Source organism: Gopherus flavomarginatus, chromosome 5 (assembly GCF_025201925.1).
Source record: "Gopherus flavomarginatus isolate rGopFla2 chromosome 5, rGopFla2.mat.asm, whole genome shotgun sequence".
Lineage (NCBI taxonomy): Eukaryota > Metazoa > Chordata > Testudines > Testudinidae > Gopherus > Gopherus flavomarginatus.
In genome coordinates, this window is record NC_066621.1 from 72,367,434 (window position 1) to 72,388,401 (window position 20,968).

At 38.9% G+C, this 20,968-nt stretch overlaps 1 protein-coding gene across 1 annotated transcript in view; it reads right to left on the reverse strand.

Moving 5' to 3' along the window:
• SLC17A6 (solute carrier family 17 member 6) overlaps positions 1-20,968 on the reverse strand; it is a 50,116-nt gene that overhangs the window by 12,084 nt on the left and 17,064 nt on the right. Inside the window, exons 4-7 of the mRNA XM_050955355.1 lie at positions 6,615-6,729; positions 4,688-4,775; positions 4,487-4,573; positions 2,954-3,096 (exon numbers count right to left, since the gene is read on the reverse strand). Of these exons, the coding sequence (XP_050811312.1) occupies positions 2,954-3,096; positions 4,487-4,573; positions 4,688-4,775; positions 6,615-6,729 (433 nt within the window). The remainder of the gene's footprint in view (positions 1-2,953; positions 3,097-4,486; positions 4,574-4,687; positions 4,776-6,614; positions 6,730-20,968) is intronic.

The following is a 20,968-nucleotide window of genomic DNA, read 5'->3' on the forward strand; positions in this document are numbered from 1 at the left end:
CAGAGAGACAGAATGACTCTATAGCCATGGTTAGGGCACACACCTGCTCCAATGGCTCTTTAATTAGTTAAACACAGTGGAGCATCTTCAACAGGAGAGTTTGAGGGTTCCCCATTAGACTATCCTATAGCACTATGATTAACATGTGCCTCTGAGTGGTATGTGAACTCCTTGCTCAAATCCTGGTCCTCCCTCAGGCAGAGGGGGGAATTGATCCTTGGTTTCCTATGTTCCAGGGGAGTGCTCTAATCACTGGATTAAAAGTTATAAGGTAGGTGGCACCAAAACAACTTCCTCCTCCGGCTATAGTATGTGGAATGAATAGGAAGGTACCTAACTCATTATTACAAGAAACAATTTAGGCATCTAATTCTTGGCAGGGTTTAGGACATACCCCTCCCCTCAGCATCTCCCATTGGTTAATCTAGGTGACACCCTACCTAGTATGTTGGCTTTTGTGGATCATATGCTTAAATGACTGTCTCTCTGCATGCATTGTATAAGGAGTCTAGGCACACAGCTCAGGCTTTGTGGATCACATGGTTGTTCCTGTGATTTTTCTAGGCATTGTGATGCTCAGTATCACAACATTTAAGTCCTTTTGTTGATCCAGGCCCCAGTGACTTGAGTGGAGCTCCACATTGGCCCAGGTTTCTTCCTGTCTGTGTGGACAACTGCAGAATCTGTCCGTACAGGAGTATATGGAAATTATTTCAAAGGGTGCAGCTGAGGGTAGGATTAGGTCCATTAGGTCTTGAAAACTGGCATGGTTCCAAAGGAAAGTGGTGAAATTCACTCTAATACACAGAGTATGTGCAATGCTCTGTGCACCTATTAAGTTCCACTTACGATCCTTAGACAGGGTTAAGTGAGACTTAATTGGTGATGAGGGCCTGGTGAATGCCCTGGGAAGAATGTCATACTGCACATATCAAAAGAAATTAAGCCATTAATACAGACTAATCACTTCCAAATATAATTTTGAATCCAGTTTTGAATAATGAAAGTACAAATAAAGGAAGCAGGAAATCTCCAACCCAAACCTGAGCAGAATATACTGACTGCTCTTTAAATAATATTTGCACAAGCCTTAGATATTGTGTTTAGAATTTCAACCTGGAGCAAATTTCTCTCATCAAGCATGAGATTTTCAAAAGCACCTATGTCATTGAAAAGTACAAATAACACTGAATTTCCAGCTGGATACTACAGCTGTCAACAGTGGATCAAAGCTCAAAGGTCTTGATTACGGGAAAAGTGGCCTAAGCCTGTGCTCAATCAAGAGCAAATGGTCAGACCCAATTAGAAAACACTATAAGGAGAGATCTCTGGGAATCAGTGACAGAGGAAGGTACGCAGGATAATAGAGGAGGCTAGAAAGCTAAGAAACAAATAGCAAAATCTAATTTTCCTTATTTAGCATTTGTAAAGCTATTTCTTTAAACCTTTTTAGAAATGAAAGGAATGGAAAAGTGCTCATTTTGCATGGCAGGTTTACTTAATGGCTGTTAGAAATGTCTCCATTTCATACCAGACTTCACAGGGTTCTCTGAGATGTAAACCTGTATAGGACAATGTCAAATTACACAGGGCCCAAAGGGCTGTTCGTTGAAAGGGTGTTTATAACTGGAAAGGTTCTCTTGATTCCACTGGAGTCTTTCTTCTTGAAATGAACCTTAGGTAATGAAGTTACAATTGTTTCTCAAAGCTGTAGCAAGGTGAGAACTATTATGCCCCTACATCTCTGCGGTTAAGCTATATACTATGATTTAAAAATAGTTGGAGGCACAGAATTGTGAGAGCTTCTCTCAGTTCAATACATAAGCTTTCAGACAAATTGAACTTAGACCAGACCAGAAGGTGATGCAACCTATCTGATTCTACTTCTCAGCATCTCACTGTGTATCCTAGTTTCTCCTCTACTTCAGCTGTTCCTCATTTTAACAGTCAAATGGTTGGGAAGGGATAGAATGGGAAGGAAATAGAAACACTGTCATCTGCTCTAGACCTATAGAAACCTCATTAAGAGCCCAACAACCTCCAGGGTTTCCACATGTGGTGAGGCATTAGATCTAGAGTGGAGTGTGAGGGGAAAAACACCCACTGCACAGCATGGTCCTGCTTTCTCTGAAATATCAGGAAAACTCCACAGAGACAATGTCTGATTAGGAGTTAATGCTGCTCCAAAGAGGATTAGCACCTTTAAGGTCCCTTCTATGGCAGCTATTCTGCACCTTTGAGGGAGACAGCATGGATCCTAAAGGAATATCCTCAAAATCACTCCTAGCATAGGCCACTTTTAAACACTGATTTAAAAAAATGAACTGAAAAATGCAACAGATGTAGATTAACTGAACATCAGTGATTCCATAGCATGGTATTTCTGTTGTATTATTGTGCAAAAACAAACTCATTGGACATAAATTAGGCTATGCACCTGATATCTGTACATAGCAAGGATTGGATTGAGGTAGAGAGGGGGATGATGCAGAGGGAGCAGAAAAATCCTTTGGGAAGCTAGCAAAGAAGTGAAGGAAGCTGCAAAGGGGGGTAATTGGGGGATGGTAGCTAAAGGGATGGAAGCTTCATGAGATTTGCCAACTATGTGAAAAGGTTAGTTCAAACCCTTTTCATTTGGCATAGGCCACTTTTCTGATGATCTTGAGCTTTGATCCACTGTCGCCCTTATACAGAGCAGTCCTTTACTACATGTGTAGTCCTATTAAAAGGAGGGAAGAGTTAGGCCTTGTATGCTTTATGTAATAGCATGAGCTATACAGACATTTCTGATGGAATTTGTTTTCTGGAGAGTTGAATTGTTTAGAATAAGTACATCTATCTTGAGTGGAGTTAACTCAATTGTTTCTTTTACCCTTTTCCTCTCTACATCCAAAAACCATGCTATAATCTGATGCCACTGTTTGTAAGGATAGAAATATATATAAGTTCTTACTTCCATTGCACCTAAGAGGTTGGCACTCTCTCCAATGCTCTCCTCTATATACCTGCGCTCTTCGTCTGTGATGGTTGGGTGCTTTGCAGGACTCTCATATGACACCAAAAGCCAAAACATATACCAGACTATCCCAAAGCTCCCTGTTGAAAATGTAAAAGAAAGAAGGACCTTGAAAGGAAATACAAGCGCACTAAAGCAACCAATGAGGAAAAATACCGGCATATTTCATTTCAATGGCATTTGAGGCTGCCTTCTTTACAGTGTTGTTCTCACAAAGACCAGATTCCACAAACACTTCCTATCAGTGAGAAGTGTTTGCTGGGTTGGGTCCATAGTGAGTCTGTCATTTCATTTCCAGAATGACTTCGCCATAAATGGAGAATCACTGAATCCTGAATAGCCACTGGTACATTTCAGTGCATGGAAACAGCTTCGGAGTTGCATTCTACCTAGAGTGAAATTTCATTTCTACTTATCCTGTGTCACTGTTAGTAATTCACTACACTAACATTTTACCTGAAAAATAGAAGATTGTGGCACTGTTTCCACCACATTTCTGTGTCATTTTGAGTGAATTTCTTCTCTGTTCGTACCAACGCTGAAATGGGTTTTAAAAATGTTTAGTCTAAGTAACAGCTCTTATGTGAAATTTTCTAGATTCTGTTGGTGTGATACACTAGGAGGCATGTGAAATGAATGGTGTTAATTAGAGCAGTGTGGGTATTCTGTGTTTTTTTCCTGTGATTAGTTTGGTTAATTATATTACACCATAAGGAGGTATTCATTCTGGCTAAAATTCATTTTAGATTAAAGAAATAAACCCTTAGGACTAACTTCAACTCATTCCTTACACCCTAAGTTTTCAGTGGGGTTACACAGAGAGTATGTTTATGTATATAATATAAAATTTTACCATTATGCTTTGGCCTTTCTTCTGACTTACAAATTTCTAATACAGCACTAAAAATTATAGCCACTTTGAGACATCTAATCCAGTCCTCTGCATTACTGCAGCACAGTTTTCAAACTTCCTCAAAATCTTTCCCAATAGTTCAGATCTATTCTCACTCTTTGTGGGATCTTTCTCTACTTCATACAAGTTTTACACTGAATAATTAACTCCATTGGCCAGAAAGTCCACTGGTGTAAATCAGTGTAGCTTAATTAATTTATGCCATCTGAGCATCTGCCAATCAATCTCTGTTCAGCTACTCTTGATTTACACTGATGTGAATGAGGCATAGTGAATTGGTGATTCTACATTTCCTATTTAGTTTGTACCATAACCATAACAGTAATTCTCGCTTTCATTCAGCTAAAATGTCTCCCGTTTAAGACCCCATTGCTTCTTATTCTAATTATACAATTCATTCACATTTTCCCTTCCTCCAACACTTATTTCTCTAGGCTGTATGTTTAGATTCAAACTTTAGTCTTCCTTTATTAACATAGGATGAAAATAATGAAGCTGTTAACAGTACAGACTAGATTCATGTAGTAATGGTGGGATGTAAACAAAAACTACCATACCATACACATAAAACACAGAAGACCATCCAGTATATTGCACTAGAATACCAGCTAAAGGCATTGCAATAACAGCTCCTGCATAGGAACCTGTAAAACAAGAGAGACATGATTGAAAATGGAAATACATTTTCTACGGGACTATTTAATACGGTAGGGGTAGGAGGGGAGAAAAGAAGAGGACAATGTTAAAGGGTGTCTTACCACAAAAAGAAGTGGTTACTAGCCTACTTCTTTCTAAAGGAGGGGCCCACTTGCTCCATATCCCATGGCAGGCAGGATAAGTGACACCCTGTGGAGTGGGCATTCCACAAGTTAACGTGCTGATCAATTAGTATTGTTTATGCATTTATATCTGTTTAAAACTAATATAAAGAAAATGATGATCTAATAATTATACTAGCATTTCTATAGCACTGCATGGGCACAATCTAACTCCCATTTTACAATGGAAAAACTCCCATGAATGGAAATTAGATCAAGCCCTATATGTTTACTACACCATATGTAATTTAATAACTTGTTAATATTCACAGTGCCCCTGTGAAAAAGGTGGTTACAATAATTATAGGTGGGGATAGTAGGTACAGAGGTGAAGTGACATGCCCAAGGTCACCCTTCACATCCATGGCAGAGTCAGCATTTGAACTCAAGACCTCCTGACTTCTCCTAAACCCAGGTTTCTTCCCTTAGACCATACTTGAGCTATCTTAAGTTCTAGCCACCAGTAATATAATTGAAAAGCACAATGACATAGAAGCTAAAAATCAGCCACTTTCCCTTCACCCTGACCCTAGAAAACAAGAGCAGTGTGATTCTGGGAGACTAGCAAATATTGCAAGTGACATCTTTCTCAATGTTTTTGCTGTAATAATTCTTTAAGCACATATGAAAAAGGAAAGCTGAACAATGTTAGTTGATTTCACTTTAAAATGACTGCTCGCTCTTCAACACAGGTTCAGCCTTTGGTATAAAAACAGTAGAATTTCACTCAGATTATTAATATTTTTATGGACCATATTTGCAACCTTGCAATATACAGTAAGTTTTTACAAAATGTTCCCTTAATAGCCAATTACACATTAAAAATTAAAAATTGGATTTTTGCATATTTTTAGAGCAGTAGTATTTTTCCTTCTTTTAATGTAACATTTGATCTTCAACTGAACATAATTTTTAAATTCAAAACTTTTTTTTTTTACAAATTGGACATTTTTTTGTGAATTTGCAACAATTTATGCAAAACTTCAATTATGAGGTTTCCAGAATCCTTTGCAAATGTTTTTCACAATCCTGTTCAGAAGCAAGTTTTGCATGTAGAATTCCATTAAAGAGGGAAAGAGGATATTTTAATGTGACAAGTCTAAAAATATCTTGTTTTATTTTTTATCTCCTAGTCCTCTTTCTCTCTTTCCCACTTCCTTAGGAGGTGTAAAGATCTGCCTACATCAATTAATTTGCAAGACTGGGCCTGTATTTGTGCATGCAAATTTATATAGTTGGATGTCTCACTATCTAACTTGCACATGGAAATATGGGTAGTACACTAAGTATCCACCTTGCACATAGCTTGTTCACCCAAATCTAAGGTTTTTATATAATAAGATGTGTTCAAAATTGGTGCATTGGTGATCTGGAGACCATGTATTCAAATCTGGTCTAAAAATGTTAATGAGACAATCAAATTTACAATACAGGCCTGGCCTTGCTCCCATTGAACTCAGTTGCAAAACTCCTACTGATGTCAATGGGTACATAGTCACTGCCTATTATAGAACCACATACTTGATTTTAAAGAAAGTGTTCATTCTCCGGTCCTGGTCCAGAAACTACCCTGTGTGGGACACCCCCCAGATCAAGGTCTATGCAGCATTGGCTTAATTGGGAATTAAATAGTGTGTATGCCTTGTGCTGGACCTCTGAACGGGGGAGATTTTACCATGTAATTTTATAGGTGAAAGAAAGATACATTGAAAACATAACCCAATGGTTCAAATAGCTGCATTTCATTGCACTAGGATTCAGCTCTTAACTGGAATAATATTTTTTCACTTAAAACAAAGACTGCTGGTTAGCAACTAATGAACATCCACAGTCATATTTTCTTTTTACTCCAACTTCTTTTCCATACCTCTACAAGGCCCTGCAAGATCCGGACAAAGATGACACACCCATAATGCACCTTAGCAGCAGATGGTATTAGCATATTAAGTGTGGCGGTCAGCAATATAGCAGCCCCAAAGACCCTGTAAAAGAAAACCAGGGAAATTATTGCAGTAATGGTCAAAACAACAGAAATTTTCAAACACACACACACACACACACACGCGCGCGTTAAATGAACATTCTTTACAGAGGAACATTGAAATTACCAGACTGGAGCAGACTCACAGTCTATCTAGTCCACTATTCCCTAATAGTGGCCAGCACTGTATACTTCAGCATAATTGGTCCCCCTCCACACATAGGACTCATCTTGATATGCAATAGTTTGTGATTGGTTTAAGCCGTAAAACATGAGATTTAATATCCCTTCCAAAATGTGTATCAGTAATTATGAAGACTCTGAACCTTCTTGATATCCATATAGATGTCCAATCACGTTTTTTTTTAATCTTCCAAAGTTCTTGGCTTCAATGACTTTGACTTCAACATCTTCCTATGGCATTGAGTTCCACAGTCTAAGTAAATATTGTGTGAAAAAATTGTCCCTTCTTAATTTTGAATTTCTTATCTTTTAATTTCTTAGAATGTCTGTCCCCTTGTTTTTGTATTTTGAGATACGGAGAACAGAAATTGCTGTTCTACCTTCTCTGCCATTACATATTTTTACCATGCTTCTCTTATTCATCACCCTTCTAATTTAAACAATACCCATCTTTACAATCTCTCTACATAGGAAAGATTTTTCCAGGTCTGCAATCATTTTCATCACTTTTCTCTGAACTTCCTCAATTCATCAATTCATCAATACTGTTTTGAGACAGATGACCAGTAGTGCACATGCTGTTCCAGAAGTGGCAACGCCATTTATTTATATAGAGGCATTATAATATTCTCAATATTTTTATCATCCCATTTTTATGCATTCTAATGTCGTTTCCTTTTTTGATCACAGCTTCACATTGAGTTGTCTACAGTGACACTCAGGTCCTGAGTTAATACCATTAATTTGGAACTCTGTAATGTATATGATTGGTTTAATTGTTTTCCTCCAGTGTGCATTATTTTGCATTTATCAACACTGAATTTCATTTGCCATCATGTTGTCCATTAACCTAGCTTGATTAAATCCCTCTGAAGTTCCTCACAGTTTTCGCTGGACTTGACTAACATAAATAACTTTTTGTATCATCTGGAAATGTAGTTACCTCACTTCTCATTCCCCTCTCTTCTTTTCTTTTAATAAATATATTAAACAGCATGGACACCTAGTATGGAACCTTGAGGCAGCCCATGGTTAACCTTTGGCCACAATGAAAATTGACCTTTCAGTCCTACTCTTTGCTTCTAGTCTCCTAGCCCATTTTTCATCCATCACAATATTTTGCCTCTCACCCTATGTCTACTCAAGTTCTTTAGTAGCATCTAGTGCTGGACATTGTCAAAGGCCTTTTGGAAGTCTAATTAATGATGTCAACAGGTTCTCTTTTACCCACTACTTTACTGACACCTTTAAAGAATTCCAAGGCTATGTCTACACTAGAGACCTTACACAGACACAACTGTACTGATGCAGCTGCGCCTCTGTAAGATCTCGTGTAGTCGCTCTATGCTGACAGGAGAGAGCTCTCCTGTTGACATAATTAAACCACTCCCAACAAGCTGTGGTATCTATGTTGGTGGGAGAAGCTCTCCCACTGACATAGCACTGTGCACTACCACTTATGCCAGCAAAATGTATGTCACTCGGGGGAGGAGGGTGTTTTTTCACACCCCTATTCGCATATATTTTGCCAATATAAGTGGCAGTGTAGACATGGCCTAAGAGAATTGTGACACATTATATTTCTTTCCAGAAACTTTGCTAATTAGACCATATCATATCATGATTTTTCAGGTGTTTTGTTATTCTCTTTATTCCATTATATCTATTTAAATATAATAAAACATCCAAATTAGGGAAAATGTCATTATTTTTAATATAGTGTAATGTAATCTCTTTCTTAGGTACACTGTTTAAACATAGTATCTACTTGGAAACTAGTGGCCTCATCTTGAAATTACAGAGCACCCATAACTCCTTTTGATTTGCATATGTGCTTAACACCTCTGAAAATCAGGTCTGAAGTGTTTGACTCTTGTCTGATGCTGGTATATATCAGAAGTAACTATTGATGTTAACAGACTTCCATTGATTTAATTGACAGTGGATAATTGACAATTTAGCCTGTTAATATTTAAAACAAACAGATGTTAAATATAACAATAATATTCTAACTCTTCTTCACTTTAAGAAAATGACCCACTGTAACATTGAGTACAATATCTGTTTGCCTCAAAGCTTTGATCCTGCAGTCTAACAATATACAATATTCCTGCTAATTTATGGCCAAATTTTATCAGCCTTATGATGAGCAACACCTTACTCCTCAAATAGTTTTATTGGTGCCACTGAATATTACTAAGTGTATCAGAATCTGGCCTTTAATAATAGTAAACAATATAAATCTTCTCATCTTTAAAGTGGTTTGCAGATATTGTGTAATTAATGAGTTCTACAGCATAGATGATTTTGTGGGTATTCCAAGTAATTTTGTGAAATGTAAATATTATTCCTAAAATATCATTTTGTTTCCATAGCCTGCTCATTATAAAAGCTCAGAATGGCTTATATGACTGTATAACAGTTCTACAGCAGTGCTCAAAAAGCACTCTAATTTTCACTAATTAAATGTCTGAAGTAAACCACATTTATCCAAAAAGTATGTCAGCTTTTGTACATACCATGTGAAACCTACAGCGATCATTTGGTTAAACCAGATCATTTATAACCTTAATTCCTGTTGGGTATGTCTTTAATACAAAATCTCTATGATGATCATAAGATTTAAAACAATCTGAATGTTTTAAAGAGTTACTTAGTGACTAGACTGAAATCTTGTTATGTATTGTCTATGATTATATCGTATTTTAGGACAAGATCGAACAAAGACAGAGCCATCCAGTTTCCCTACTACAGAAGAGTCTGCAAGACTATATAGCTCAGCTATCTATTTTAGTTTCCATTTTTCCTAGCTCTTTGACATTTATTATGGGTCTGATTCAAAATTCAATGGAAAGATTCCTCAGTGGGCTTTGTCTTGGGCCTTATATGATTGTCCCTTTTGTCTCTTGATATTCATTATATGGCTTTTTCTGTCACCTTGAAATTGCAAGTGGATTTGTGTTGAAAAACTGATTCCTTTAAAAATATCCATTGTTAAAATCAAATTCTTCTTTTTTTTTTCATCCTCTGCTTCCAGCCCAGAAAGTGTCACAGAGTGAGTGCTTCACACAGAGTTGTGGCACAAAGTATTGAGAAGCACATCCCCAGCTTCCCCAGGGAGCATAGTTTGCACCATGATGAGGCAGGAGCCTTATCTATGAGATACGAAGGAGGTGCCCCTGCCCACTGGATGGTTATTGCTGGAGCTCAGTAAATATCTGGCTCTGCATTCTGTGCCCTTCCTTTCCTGGCCCATGCTAATGTCCACCCAAAATAGGTTCCGTATACTGTGTGGATGGTGGGATGGGAGCAGGTAGTAACTAACCTTCCATTCTATCATTACACCAGCCAAGTGTCCCCTTTGTGCCACTGGAGCTGGGCCATTTATTTATGAAAAAATATAATGCTAAAATAAATCACAGGGACCTCCAATTACATGACATTTTGCTATCACATCCAGAACTGATTGATGGGAAAGAGGTCACCAAGGCATTTGTCAACATTATCTTTGGCTAATGACCAAAACTTAGTGATAACCAGGCCTTAGTCTGAACAAGCAGGAAGAAATGATTAGTTACAAGGAGGAATTCTTCCAAAGATATGTTTGTTTCATATATATCGATTTAAGGCTAAAGACTGATACAAATCCCTGAATAGGAAATTAAATATACTGTACTTTTAATTTTGACAAATGGTAAATGGCAGCTGTACAGGAAGAGGCCTCTGTTTATATACCTCTCAACACCCCATACAGGATATATTTATGGCAGGGCTTGGCAAAATTTTTTGTATTTTTTCCTAGATGCCTGAATTCTGTGTTAGCTCATCATTTTTTAAAGTATAGCTTTTGTTTCCTGGTTGATGAATCCCATCAAAAGCACGTGCAGTTCATTTCCTTTCATTTTAATCAGATCCCTCCCAGATGTTCAAGCATACTACAGCAATGTCACATTAAAATATTTTTTTCATTTTGCAGATGAAAAAAATATTTTAATGTGACATTGCTGTAGTATAAATTCAGCGTCTTAGGAACTTTGTTTTAAAAAAAATTATTATTGCTCTAGAGTGGTTTTTTCAACCTCTCTAGAGCAATAGACTGTAACTGTCCTATGTAAGTGTGGCAAAAACAGAATGCAGGGTGAGTTTTATTTTATTCATAGGCAGGGATGAAGGGCTCTTTGGTTTGGTTTGGTTTTTTCCTTTTATTTTCTGAATAGATCATCTAGCTAAGTGTCTTGTGCAAGAATAATGCACATCTTTTAAGTCAGTTCTTTCACTGATGAACCTCTTTGGGCTAAGCAACAAAGAGTCCTGTGGCACCTTACAGACTAACAGATGTATTGGAGCATAAGCTTTTGTGAGTGAATACCCACTTCGTCAGATGCATGCTGGTATAATGGATATTGGGTAGTGAGAAGTGGGTATTCACCCACAAAAGCTTATGCTCCAATACATCTGTTAGTCTGTAAGGTGCCACAGGACTCTTTGTTACTTTTTACAGATCCAGACTAACACAGTTACCCCTCTGATACTTGACTCCTTGGGCTAGACTCTCAGCTGTTGTGAATCAATGAACTTCATTGAAATCAGTGGAAATCACCATTCTCTTCAGCAGTCAGGCCAGGAAGGAGAGTATGTTAGAAATTACCACCTCCTTATAAGGAAGTAATTCCCAGAATTCCCTCTGACAGGAGATTAAGAAATCAGTTAAATCAGTGTAAATTTTTGCTTTGGCAAAGTGACTCCAAATCTATGCCACTATAACTGAGTTCAGACTCTTGCCCCTACAGCCTGTTTTGCACAGTTTAGTTTTCGGTTTAAGGCTGTATTTCCCAGCATGACCTTTGTGTCAGTCTCCACCAAACAGATATAAGTTGACTCCGTCAACTTGTCCTCTTCTAGAAGAGGAAGGAAGATGCCCCCCTAAAGAATGATCACAAACATATATCTCCCAGATGGGACCTATTTAGAACTGTAAATAACAGTAAACATTCAGTAGCATTTATAAGCAGATGACACAATAAACAGAGAATCCCCCAACGCTATTAATAACAAGCTATTTTTAATTGTAGTACCACACTTTAACACAGCCTCTTAAAAACCTGTTCCCCTGCTATTTTTATTCTAAATAGATATGAATTCAAATCTAGGATAAAACAGCACCAAAAATTATTATTCTGGATTTAGGCGGCTCTTTATCCTCATTCTCTGTTGCAAAATTAAAAACTGTAACACCATTTTAATGCCTTACTGTTTTGAGGGAGCCAGTTTTCTATATTACCTTAAGTCTTGAGTAAATCTATCCTTCTATAGCTACCTATGCCTTTACACACACACTTATATAAACAGCTCATTATTTCCTGCAGTTCAACATAGTGTTTCCTTTTGCTCATGTATCTTTTGACAGTGTGGTGCTTATTCGTTCTCCACAGATCTCATATTCTTCCTCATTAGCAGAGTGTTTATATTTCTATAAGCCTGCTGTTTATTACTTCATATAACCCTGGTTAATCACATAGTCCACAGCTGACATTTATTCCGGTTTGAACGAAACCAGGATAGTTTTCATTTATAGCATTGCTAAGTATATATTTAATGTTCCTATTTTAATAGATGACATCCACAGATCGGAACTGAAGTTGCAATTTTCTCAGAATATGTTATAGTCCCACAAAATCAGTTTGCTTAACATCATAATCAGTTGCTTGCTTCCTTCTAGTTCTCACCCTTGTTAGTATTTTAAATTCTAATAATATTCTGATCAATATACGTTAAATGCCCCTTTGCTTCAGTCCTGTTTCTCATACCTGACTCATCTGATAAAATTAGGTTCAGACTTGTCTCTAATCCTGTACTCTGCTCAGCAAAGCAGATAAGAAAGTAAACATGCACTATTTCCAGAAATATTTTCCCTCCGCTTTTACTGAAATCCTATCCAGATCAATATCTGAGTAATTAAAGTCTTTTGTGATCAAAGTTCTGGTCCTTTAAATTACACTCATTTGCATACTATATTCTGGTCTTACTTTAAAACACATATAGGTCTATAGCAATATCAGGATTCCCCCAATTATATTTAAAATCTAAGCTCCTATTCACATTATCTCAGCAATATTATTATTATTTATTATTTGACTTATGGTATCACCTCTGAGTCCTAGTAGTGGATCAAGATCCCATTGTGCTAGGAGCTGCACAAATGCAGAACCCTTTTGGTCCCTGCACCAAAGAGCACCATCTTGCAAAATATCTGCTACTGCTGCATTGCTGTATTTAAGCCACCCTCCCCAGTCCTTCCCTTAACTGCTGTCATCTTTCCTTGTCTTGTCTTATCTTTCCTCACTACTTCCCATCCTACTTGGTTTTTCAGCTCACCCATATATCACTTCACCATTTCAGAGAAAGTCAGTGGCACTTGGGTTCCTAGGTCACTTAGACACTTTAATCTTTTTTACCCAGGATCTAAAATCTTTTGCAGTCTCTTTTTGGGGCCTGATCCAATGGGAGTCCAATGAAATGGCACTATATAAGCCAGCACAAACACTGCTGAAACACAGCTGGGAACTGTAGGAACTGCAAATAGCACATACCATAATGGGGCTATCTTGCGGGGATCTGTGGTGTACTGGATTGTCTTAGACATAGTACATTGGAGCGGAATCTCTTTGCCTGTTCTGTTGCTGCACCAACAAGTCAAGCAATGTTCAGAGAGAGAGACCTCTCCTTCAGATATCCTAGGGAAATATGCACTAAGCTGGGTGACAGGAAATCACATGTTTATGGCCTCATCTCTGCTAGTTATAAATCTGGACACTTCATGATCCTTGTTACCAAACAAAACCTCATACCTCAAATGTAGACATCAGTCAAGCATTAACTCCACGTTTTAAAAATAAATTTCACATGGTCACTTCAGGAAAAGTTGGGACTATAATTCAGTTCACTTATCAGGTATCCAAGCAGCCATACTCCCTTTCAGAGTGAGCGTGCCAAACCTATGGTCTTAGATTATCCTATATCCAATCACTGCTATAATCACTAGATGCAATCCCCTCCCAGAGTCAGAGAGAGAACCCAGGATTAAGTGCTTCAATGTTCAGCTCATGCTAGCACACATTGGCAGGTTTGAATGCCAACAAGTATGCCTATTTGTGCTTCTGTAATACAAGGAGTAATAACAGCAAAAGCAATTTTGAGGAGGAACTGGAATAGTTGAGATGCGAATGGGGGAAAGAAAAGATGATGATGACTCAGGAAGAAAGTGATTAAAATGGAAAGAAGTTGCAGAGGGGACTTGTTTTTTTGTTTTGCCTTTAAGCTGATTGGTTCATAGCCCTCCTTTGAGGGAATGAAAGAGAATAAATGTTCTTCATCTCTGGGTTTCTCATCCCCACAACTCTGCAGCTCCGCTGTTGTCCTCTGCCATTGGCATGCAGCTGGCACTGTATGACTACGCAGCATTGTGGAGTGTTGTAGACATAGTTTGCTGCTGCCTTTGGATGAAACACCAGATCCAGGGGCGGCTCCAGGCCCCAGCATGCCAAGCTCGTGCTTGGGGCGGCAAGCTGTAGGGGGTGCTCTGCCGGCGCCGTGAGGGCGGCAGGCAGGCTGCCTTCGGCGGCATGTCTGCGGAGGGTCCGCTGGTCCCGCAGCTTTGGCGGACCTCCCGCTGGCACGCCTGCTGTGCTTGGGGCAGCAAAATGCCTAGAGCCGCCCCTGACCAGATCCCAAACTGAACTGAAAATAACCGTAGTACAGATACATGCCAAAAAAGATCCAAATTCCTTAAAGGCAGATCGGTGGCTGATTGGGTTAGAGATATGACATAGAGCAGGAGTGCAGGTTTGGAGGTGCCCTTTGTGGTGTTCGTAATGTGGACATGTGTTTAACTCCAAGGGCTGTGAATGAAAGCTATTAGGATGATACTCAAAAGCTAAGAGTCACTTCTATATACTTACAGATTAGGGGTCAGATCCTCACCTAGTGTAAACTGGCACAGTTCTATTGATGTCATTCACTGATAGCACTGACAAATCGCTAGATAAACCTTAGCTGTTATGCTCAGAATGTAAAAACATTATGTAAAAACCCTATGAAAATAAAAAAAAAATTAAAAAAAAGCCCAGTTATTATATGACCAAGAAGCAAACCTGGATTTGTTTAAGGATCATAAAATAACAATTACTATATTACTGAAGCCTATAAAACTGTGTTTTAATTGTAAATGATTATACAAATAAAACAGTGATTTATTCTTAATTGGGCAAATCTTTAAATCCTAAATCCAATGCATTGTTTACAGTGAGCAATTTATTTAACACATTTATTTCCTTATTCTCTTAATGAATTACCCACAGTCTATTTGTTACTTACAAACTACTAATCATCACCATTTCTGGGAGTATTCACGATTCATAATTTGTCATTCTTACTGTTGTTTCTGCTCCTGGACTGGTCAACTCCTATACTTTTCCAGATGATTGTGCGAACACTTCCAGTGCGCACATTTGTGTGAATGCCTTTGTACAAGTATTCACAGTATGTAGCCTTTCCACATTCATTCTTGAAAACAAAAATGGAATGTTTGTGGAAAGCCAAAATGAATTAATATTTTGTTATTGAAATGAAAGTTTGTAAACGTGACTCAGTGAGGTTTTTGCCTGTTTGAGGTACTGACTTGAAACTATAAAAGGACTTCAAGATTTAGTACTGGACAACTATATAACAACTTATTCCTCTGTGCTTTGATGTCTTAAATCCAGATCTCTTTTGCCACAGAAAGCCCTTTTGGGAAAATCCATGAGTTTCCCTTCGCAAAGTTTCTCCAAACTCTTCCATCAAAGTGAGGTGGAAGTGTTGCCCCCTGTGGAAGAATCAAGGTACTGTATTTGTCATCCAGAAATGTGGATAGGCTGAAGGAATGGGAAGATGCCTATTATTGCACCTGCCACCTCCCCTTCCTCCCAGATGGTGCACGTTGTCCACCTGTGTGAAAAGTACAAATATTGCTACAAATGAAAGTAGTTTATTTTTTAAAAATACAAAATCTCCTAGGACCAGATCCTTAGATGTGTTCAGTGTCTGCTTGCTGAGCACCTGAGGAATGAATATGAGTGGCTTTCTGTTATCATTCCATCATGCTGATTTGGGGGGAAGCCAGGGCTAGTTCATCTCCCAGTCCAAGTCAGAGCAAGGCCGCTTTAACTTGCCTAGTTGATAATGTTCCATGAGACTATTCTGCCAGCCCACAATTACTGCAGTGTAACATCCTGTCCCACAACCTATCCTACTCTTTCCTATCCCCAGCACATCTACAGCAGAATATCAGCAGCATGTGGTATATGACTAGCTACACTGTCTTTACATGACCTAGGAAATCCCTTGTGTAATTCCCAGACAGCAAATTTAAGCCAGCCCTCCATTTCTTTTTCAGTGTAAGAACAATTCCAGGGGACATAGCAGAGGCCAGGATCTGGCCCAGAATGTCCAGAGACTTGTTTCCAGGAAGATTTTTACTAGAATCATCTTGCAAATGTTGCCACCATTATTCTGTTTCTGTACCTATGCTTTTTTCTCATTGGGCCAAATCCTGAGATGCGCTGAGCACTGGCTGAACACTTACACCTCCCACAATTTTAGTTGCCAGTTGCACATACCTTTTCCCCAGTTGCTTCACTAAGAACCCCTGCCCCAAGAGGGCTCTGGGGACAATAGGCTGTCTGGGGAGTTCTTAGTAGCCTGGATAGTGATTACAGGAACTGTACATTCAAGGGGAGGTAGTGGGCCAGGAGGCTGTGCAGAGGCAAGAAGCCTCTGTGTGGAAGACCATTCCTTCTGGTAGATTCTCTAGAATCCACAAATGATCTGCTCATTCCACCCTTGATGGATTTAAGGCAGGTATTTAAGCCTCCTCTTTTCTCCAGATTAATTTATTTTTATCAAGTCTAAATCCATCTTAATTTGCATCAAGTTACAAGTATATAAAAATCTGGTTTAGAGCATTAGTACTTCAGTGATCTGCACTTGTTTTGCAACATGATCCATCAGGTCATATGTGGAAGAAAGAACAAAACACCCAAAAGCTAACTGATTCAGCAGAAGAAGTCTAGACATTATCTAGAAGGGCTAGACTGAGTGGCATAGTGAAACTCCAGGGCTGAGTTTAACAATCCAGTGCATCAATAATGCATAATAACTTCTGCCTTTATTTTGCTACGAGCCACTTAGAAGACAATGACAAAATTCCCACTGACTCTAATGATCCAGATGTGGCCCTATGTGGCTATCAAGCTGCCCTCTCCTGCTTGCTCCCAGGCTGGTTTTGAAATGTGAATGTATATTTTTGGAATTGCTGGAAGACATTTATTGATCCATGGGCAGATAACACTCAACCCAGGGGTTTCACTTTACAGCTCAATATAATCTTCTATGTCTAGCTAATGTCTTGACTCATTCTTTCTAATACATTAGCTTTGGGATGCCTTAGTCCTTACATATGTAATCTGGTTTCAGAGTAGCAGCCGTGTTAGTCTGTATTTGCAAAAAGAACAGGAGTACTTGTGGCACCTTAGAGACTAACACATTTATTTGAGCATAAGATTTCGTGGGCTATAGCCCACTTTATCGGATGCATGTAGTGGAAAATACAATAGGAAGACATATATATACACAGACAACATAAAACAATGGGTGTTACCATACACACTATAAGGAGAGTGGTCAGTTAAGGTGAGCTATTATCAGCAGGAGAGAAAAAGAACTGTTGGCAGTGGTAATGAAAATGGCCCATTTCCAGCAATTGACAAGGAGATGTAAGTAACTGGGGGGGATAAGCATAGGGAAATACACATAATCTGGTAGATCATGTTGCAAAACAAGAGTTCTCATTCAAAGTACCTTACTAAAGATCTTGGTCTCGTTTTGTTATTCCCACTTTTCTCTCTTGACTTAGATGCATTTGCTGTTTTTAGAATTAATCCAGTGTGTTTTAATCTCAAATGCTTTGAGGAGTTGTTTTGTGATATATTTACCATGTGGAGGACCCAGAGGTATCTCATCTAGCTAAATCGTATGTTTGTTCATACTACTTTATCCCAAAGTTTTATGAAAGGATGCTTTTGTGTCATTCTGTACAGACTATGGCCATGTTCTGTGCTGATGTACGCCAGCAGAGTATTTGGTACAATCTTTAGTTCTAATTTACAGCCTACTTTTGCTCTCATTTTTGATTGTCTTAACTGCACATGCAGGGCCAAATGGTGAATTCAGTTACACTGATATAACTGTCTGAAATTATCTCCATTGGAGTGAATGTTGGTACTCTGGATTTAGTAAGTGTCATTGCCCTTCTGGTTCAGATCAATGGTATGGCTAGTCCAGTTTCATGTCTCCAACTCTGACAAGCATCAGATGTTTCTCAGTAATGGGGAAAGTTCTGTCCTAAACCCTGGTGGTTAGTGTTTGTTTATGTCCTGAAGAATGATGATAGATATCCCTCATCACTTTTTATACCAGCGAATGCAATTGCAGATTATATTCTTTTCATTCTAAACCTTTTCTGACCCCTACTACATTGTTTGTTTGCCTCGATAATATTTTGTTACAATGAGTTCCACATGATAATAATGTAGGGTGTTTTTTAAAATGTATTTCCTTCTACCAGAGTTAAAGGATTACCTCTTGGTTTCATGAGATATCTCCTTGATCACATATTATGAGAGAGGCTAATTAGGAGTTCCTGACTGACCTTTTCTGCACTCTTCATTATTTAATAAGCAACTATCGTGTCACTTCTTATTCATCACCTCTCTAAACTAAATAGTCCTAATAATCTATTTCATCTGCCTTTATATGGATGCATTCTCTTGCTTCTATTTGATTGCCCTTCTCTGGACCTTTTCTGTTTCTGTTCACTCCCTTTTAGAGATGGGCTGGCCAGAACTGAACCCAGTATTCAATGTGAGAGCATACCACTGAGTGATTTTAGTAGCATTCTGATTTCTTCATTATTATTCTGTCTCTTTTTTAAAATGGCCTAATATCTTGCTTGCTCATTAACTATTTCTTTGCACTGAACCTGAGCATGTGTTTCTACTGTGCTGCCCACAATGGCAATTTATACCCATACAAGTGATGGCAGAATTTGGCTTGCAATGGCTGCAGCTGTATGCACAACCCTAGGCATGCAATTGGGTGTGCATTTCTGCATGATCACCAGGATCTCTCACCACTGCACACTTGTATCTTTAAGCCTTAGGAGAGAAGAACTCTCCTACTTTTCTGTACTCTTCCTATATTTACTGAACTAAGTATTTTCACCAAGAACAGCATTCCCCATACCCATTCCCAAACAATCTCAGGCCAAACTAATACACTCTGTTTACTTTTGTTCACCTTCCCCTTCCTATCCTTTTTTGATCTTCACATCATTTCAAGCAAAGACTGGAGCTGTCATCTGTGAAAACATATGGAATATGGTGGATAGCTTTTTGGTGTATTTCAGCATTCTTAGTTCCTTCTGGTTGAAATTCAACAACATTCATGTAAAACCTAATGAAACAACTTTGTGTGAGAACCATTGGGTTTGCTGGGACAATCCACAGGCAGGGTATAGCCACCATCTACACCAGTCCTTCCTTGGGAACAGGATTTGTGACCATATGAATTATGCATAGGAATACTGTCTGTGAAAACATGGACCCAACTGACCAACCACTTCTCCTCACTCAGCCCACATTACTCCCTCAACATTAGTCATCCAGAACTCTCACAGTCAAACTGGTGGGTGAATTTCACCCTAGGTAGAGATTCATAAAGGCTTAATCCTCCACAGAGAAGGTGCAGAGTATGTTTTCACTGCAGAGTAACATAACAGCCATATTGAGTGAGACCAATGATCTATCTAGCCCAGTATCCTGTCTTCCGGCAGTGGCCAGTGCCAGACACTTCAGAGGGTATGAACAGAAGAGGGCAATTTATCGACAGATCCATCCTCGGTCATCCAGTCCCAGGTTCTGGCAGTCAGAGGCTTAGGGACACCCTGAGCATGGGATTGCATCCCTGACCATCTTGGCTAATAGCGACTGATGGACTTATCCTCCATGAACTTATCTAATTCTTTTTGAGCTCATTTATACTTCTGGTCTTCACAACATTCCCAGGCAGCTCATGTTCTCAACACTCATGTTAGTCCTTTCAAGTTACCATAGCACAAGCAAGAGCAGCCAGACTGCAAATTAGCACTCAGGTTGCTGTGTCCACACTGGCACTGTACTCTCTCATGTGTGACACTAAGAATTCTGGACGCACATCCCATGCTTCTTAGCACCACACTAAGATGAGCTACTCTATTACTCTTTCCAAGTGAATTGTGGGAACTGTCTTTTCCGGGCACACGGGGAGAATTGTGGGAAGCATCAGAGGACTACTGGTTCTCATGCGGAATTAGCCTGTGTGCACTATACATAGTAGTTGTGTCAACAGCTGAGGAATCATGCTAACTCAGGTTTTAGTCTATACCCCCTCTTGGGCCAGCCAACTTGAGTTAAAAGCGCCTCCACACATGATTTAAAAGGGTTTGTGTGTGTACAGGACTTAAACTAGGGAGAAACTCCAAGTTATGAATTGAGTTAACTCTGCAGGGAAGACAAGCGATTTGAAATCTACACTGTTCATATGGTGCTGAGGACTAAATAGAGTGTTCAGCACTAACTGTGCTAACATGAAGTCTTTGCTCACACTGGCACTGGGTTGCAACCACCTTGTTTTATCTACTGCATGCTCTGCAACAGCTTGCAGGCTCAAGGCCTGAGAATTTGCAATGACCCTGAATGTCACATATTCTACAAAAGTCTAGCAAAGCATTTAAGCACATGCTTAACTTTAGGTCAATGGGAATATTCACATGCTTGAAGTTAAGCTCATACTTGTGTGCTTGGGGACAAGGAGAGACACAGTAACAATGTCTACTGGGGAGTACTGTGTCCCATGGAATTCCAACTTGGGTGTTATATCTTTGCAGCAACATGGGTACATAATCCAGCCTTAATTATAACTAG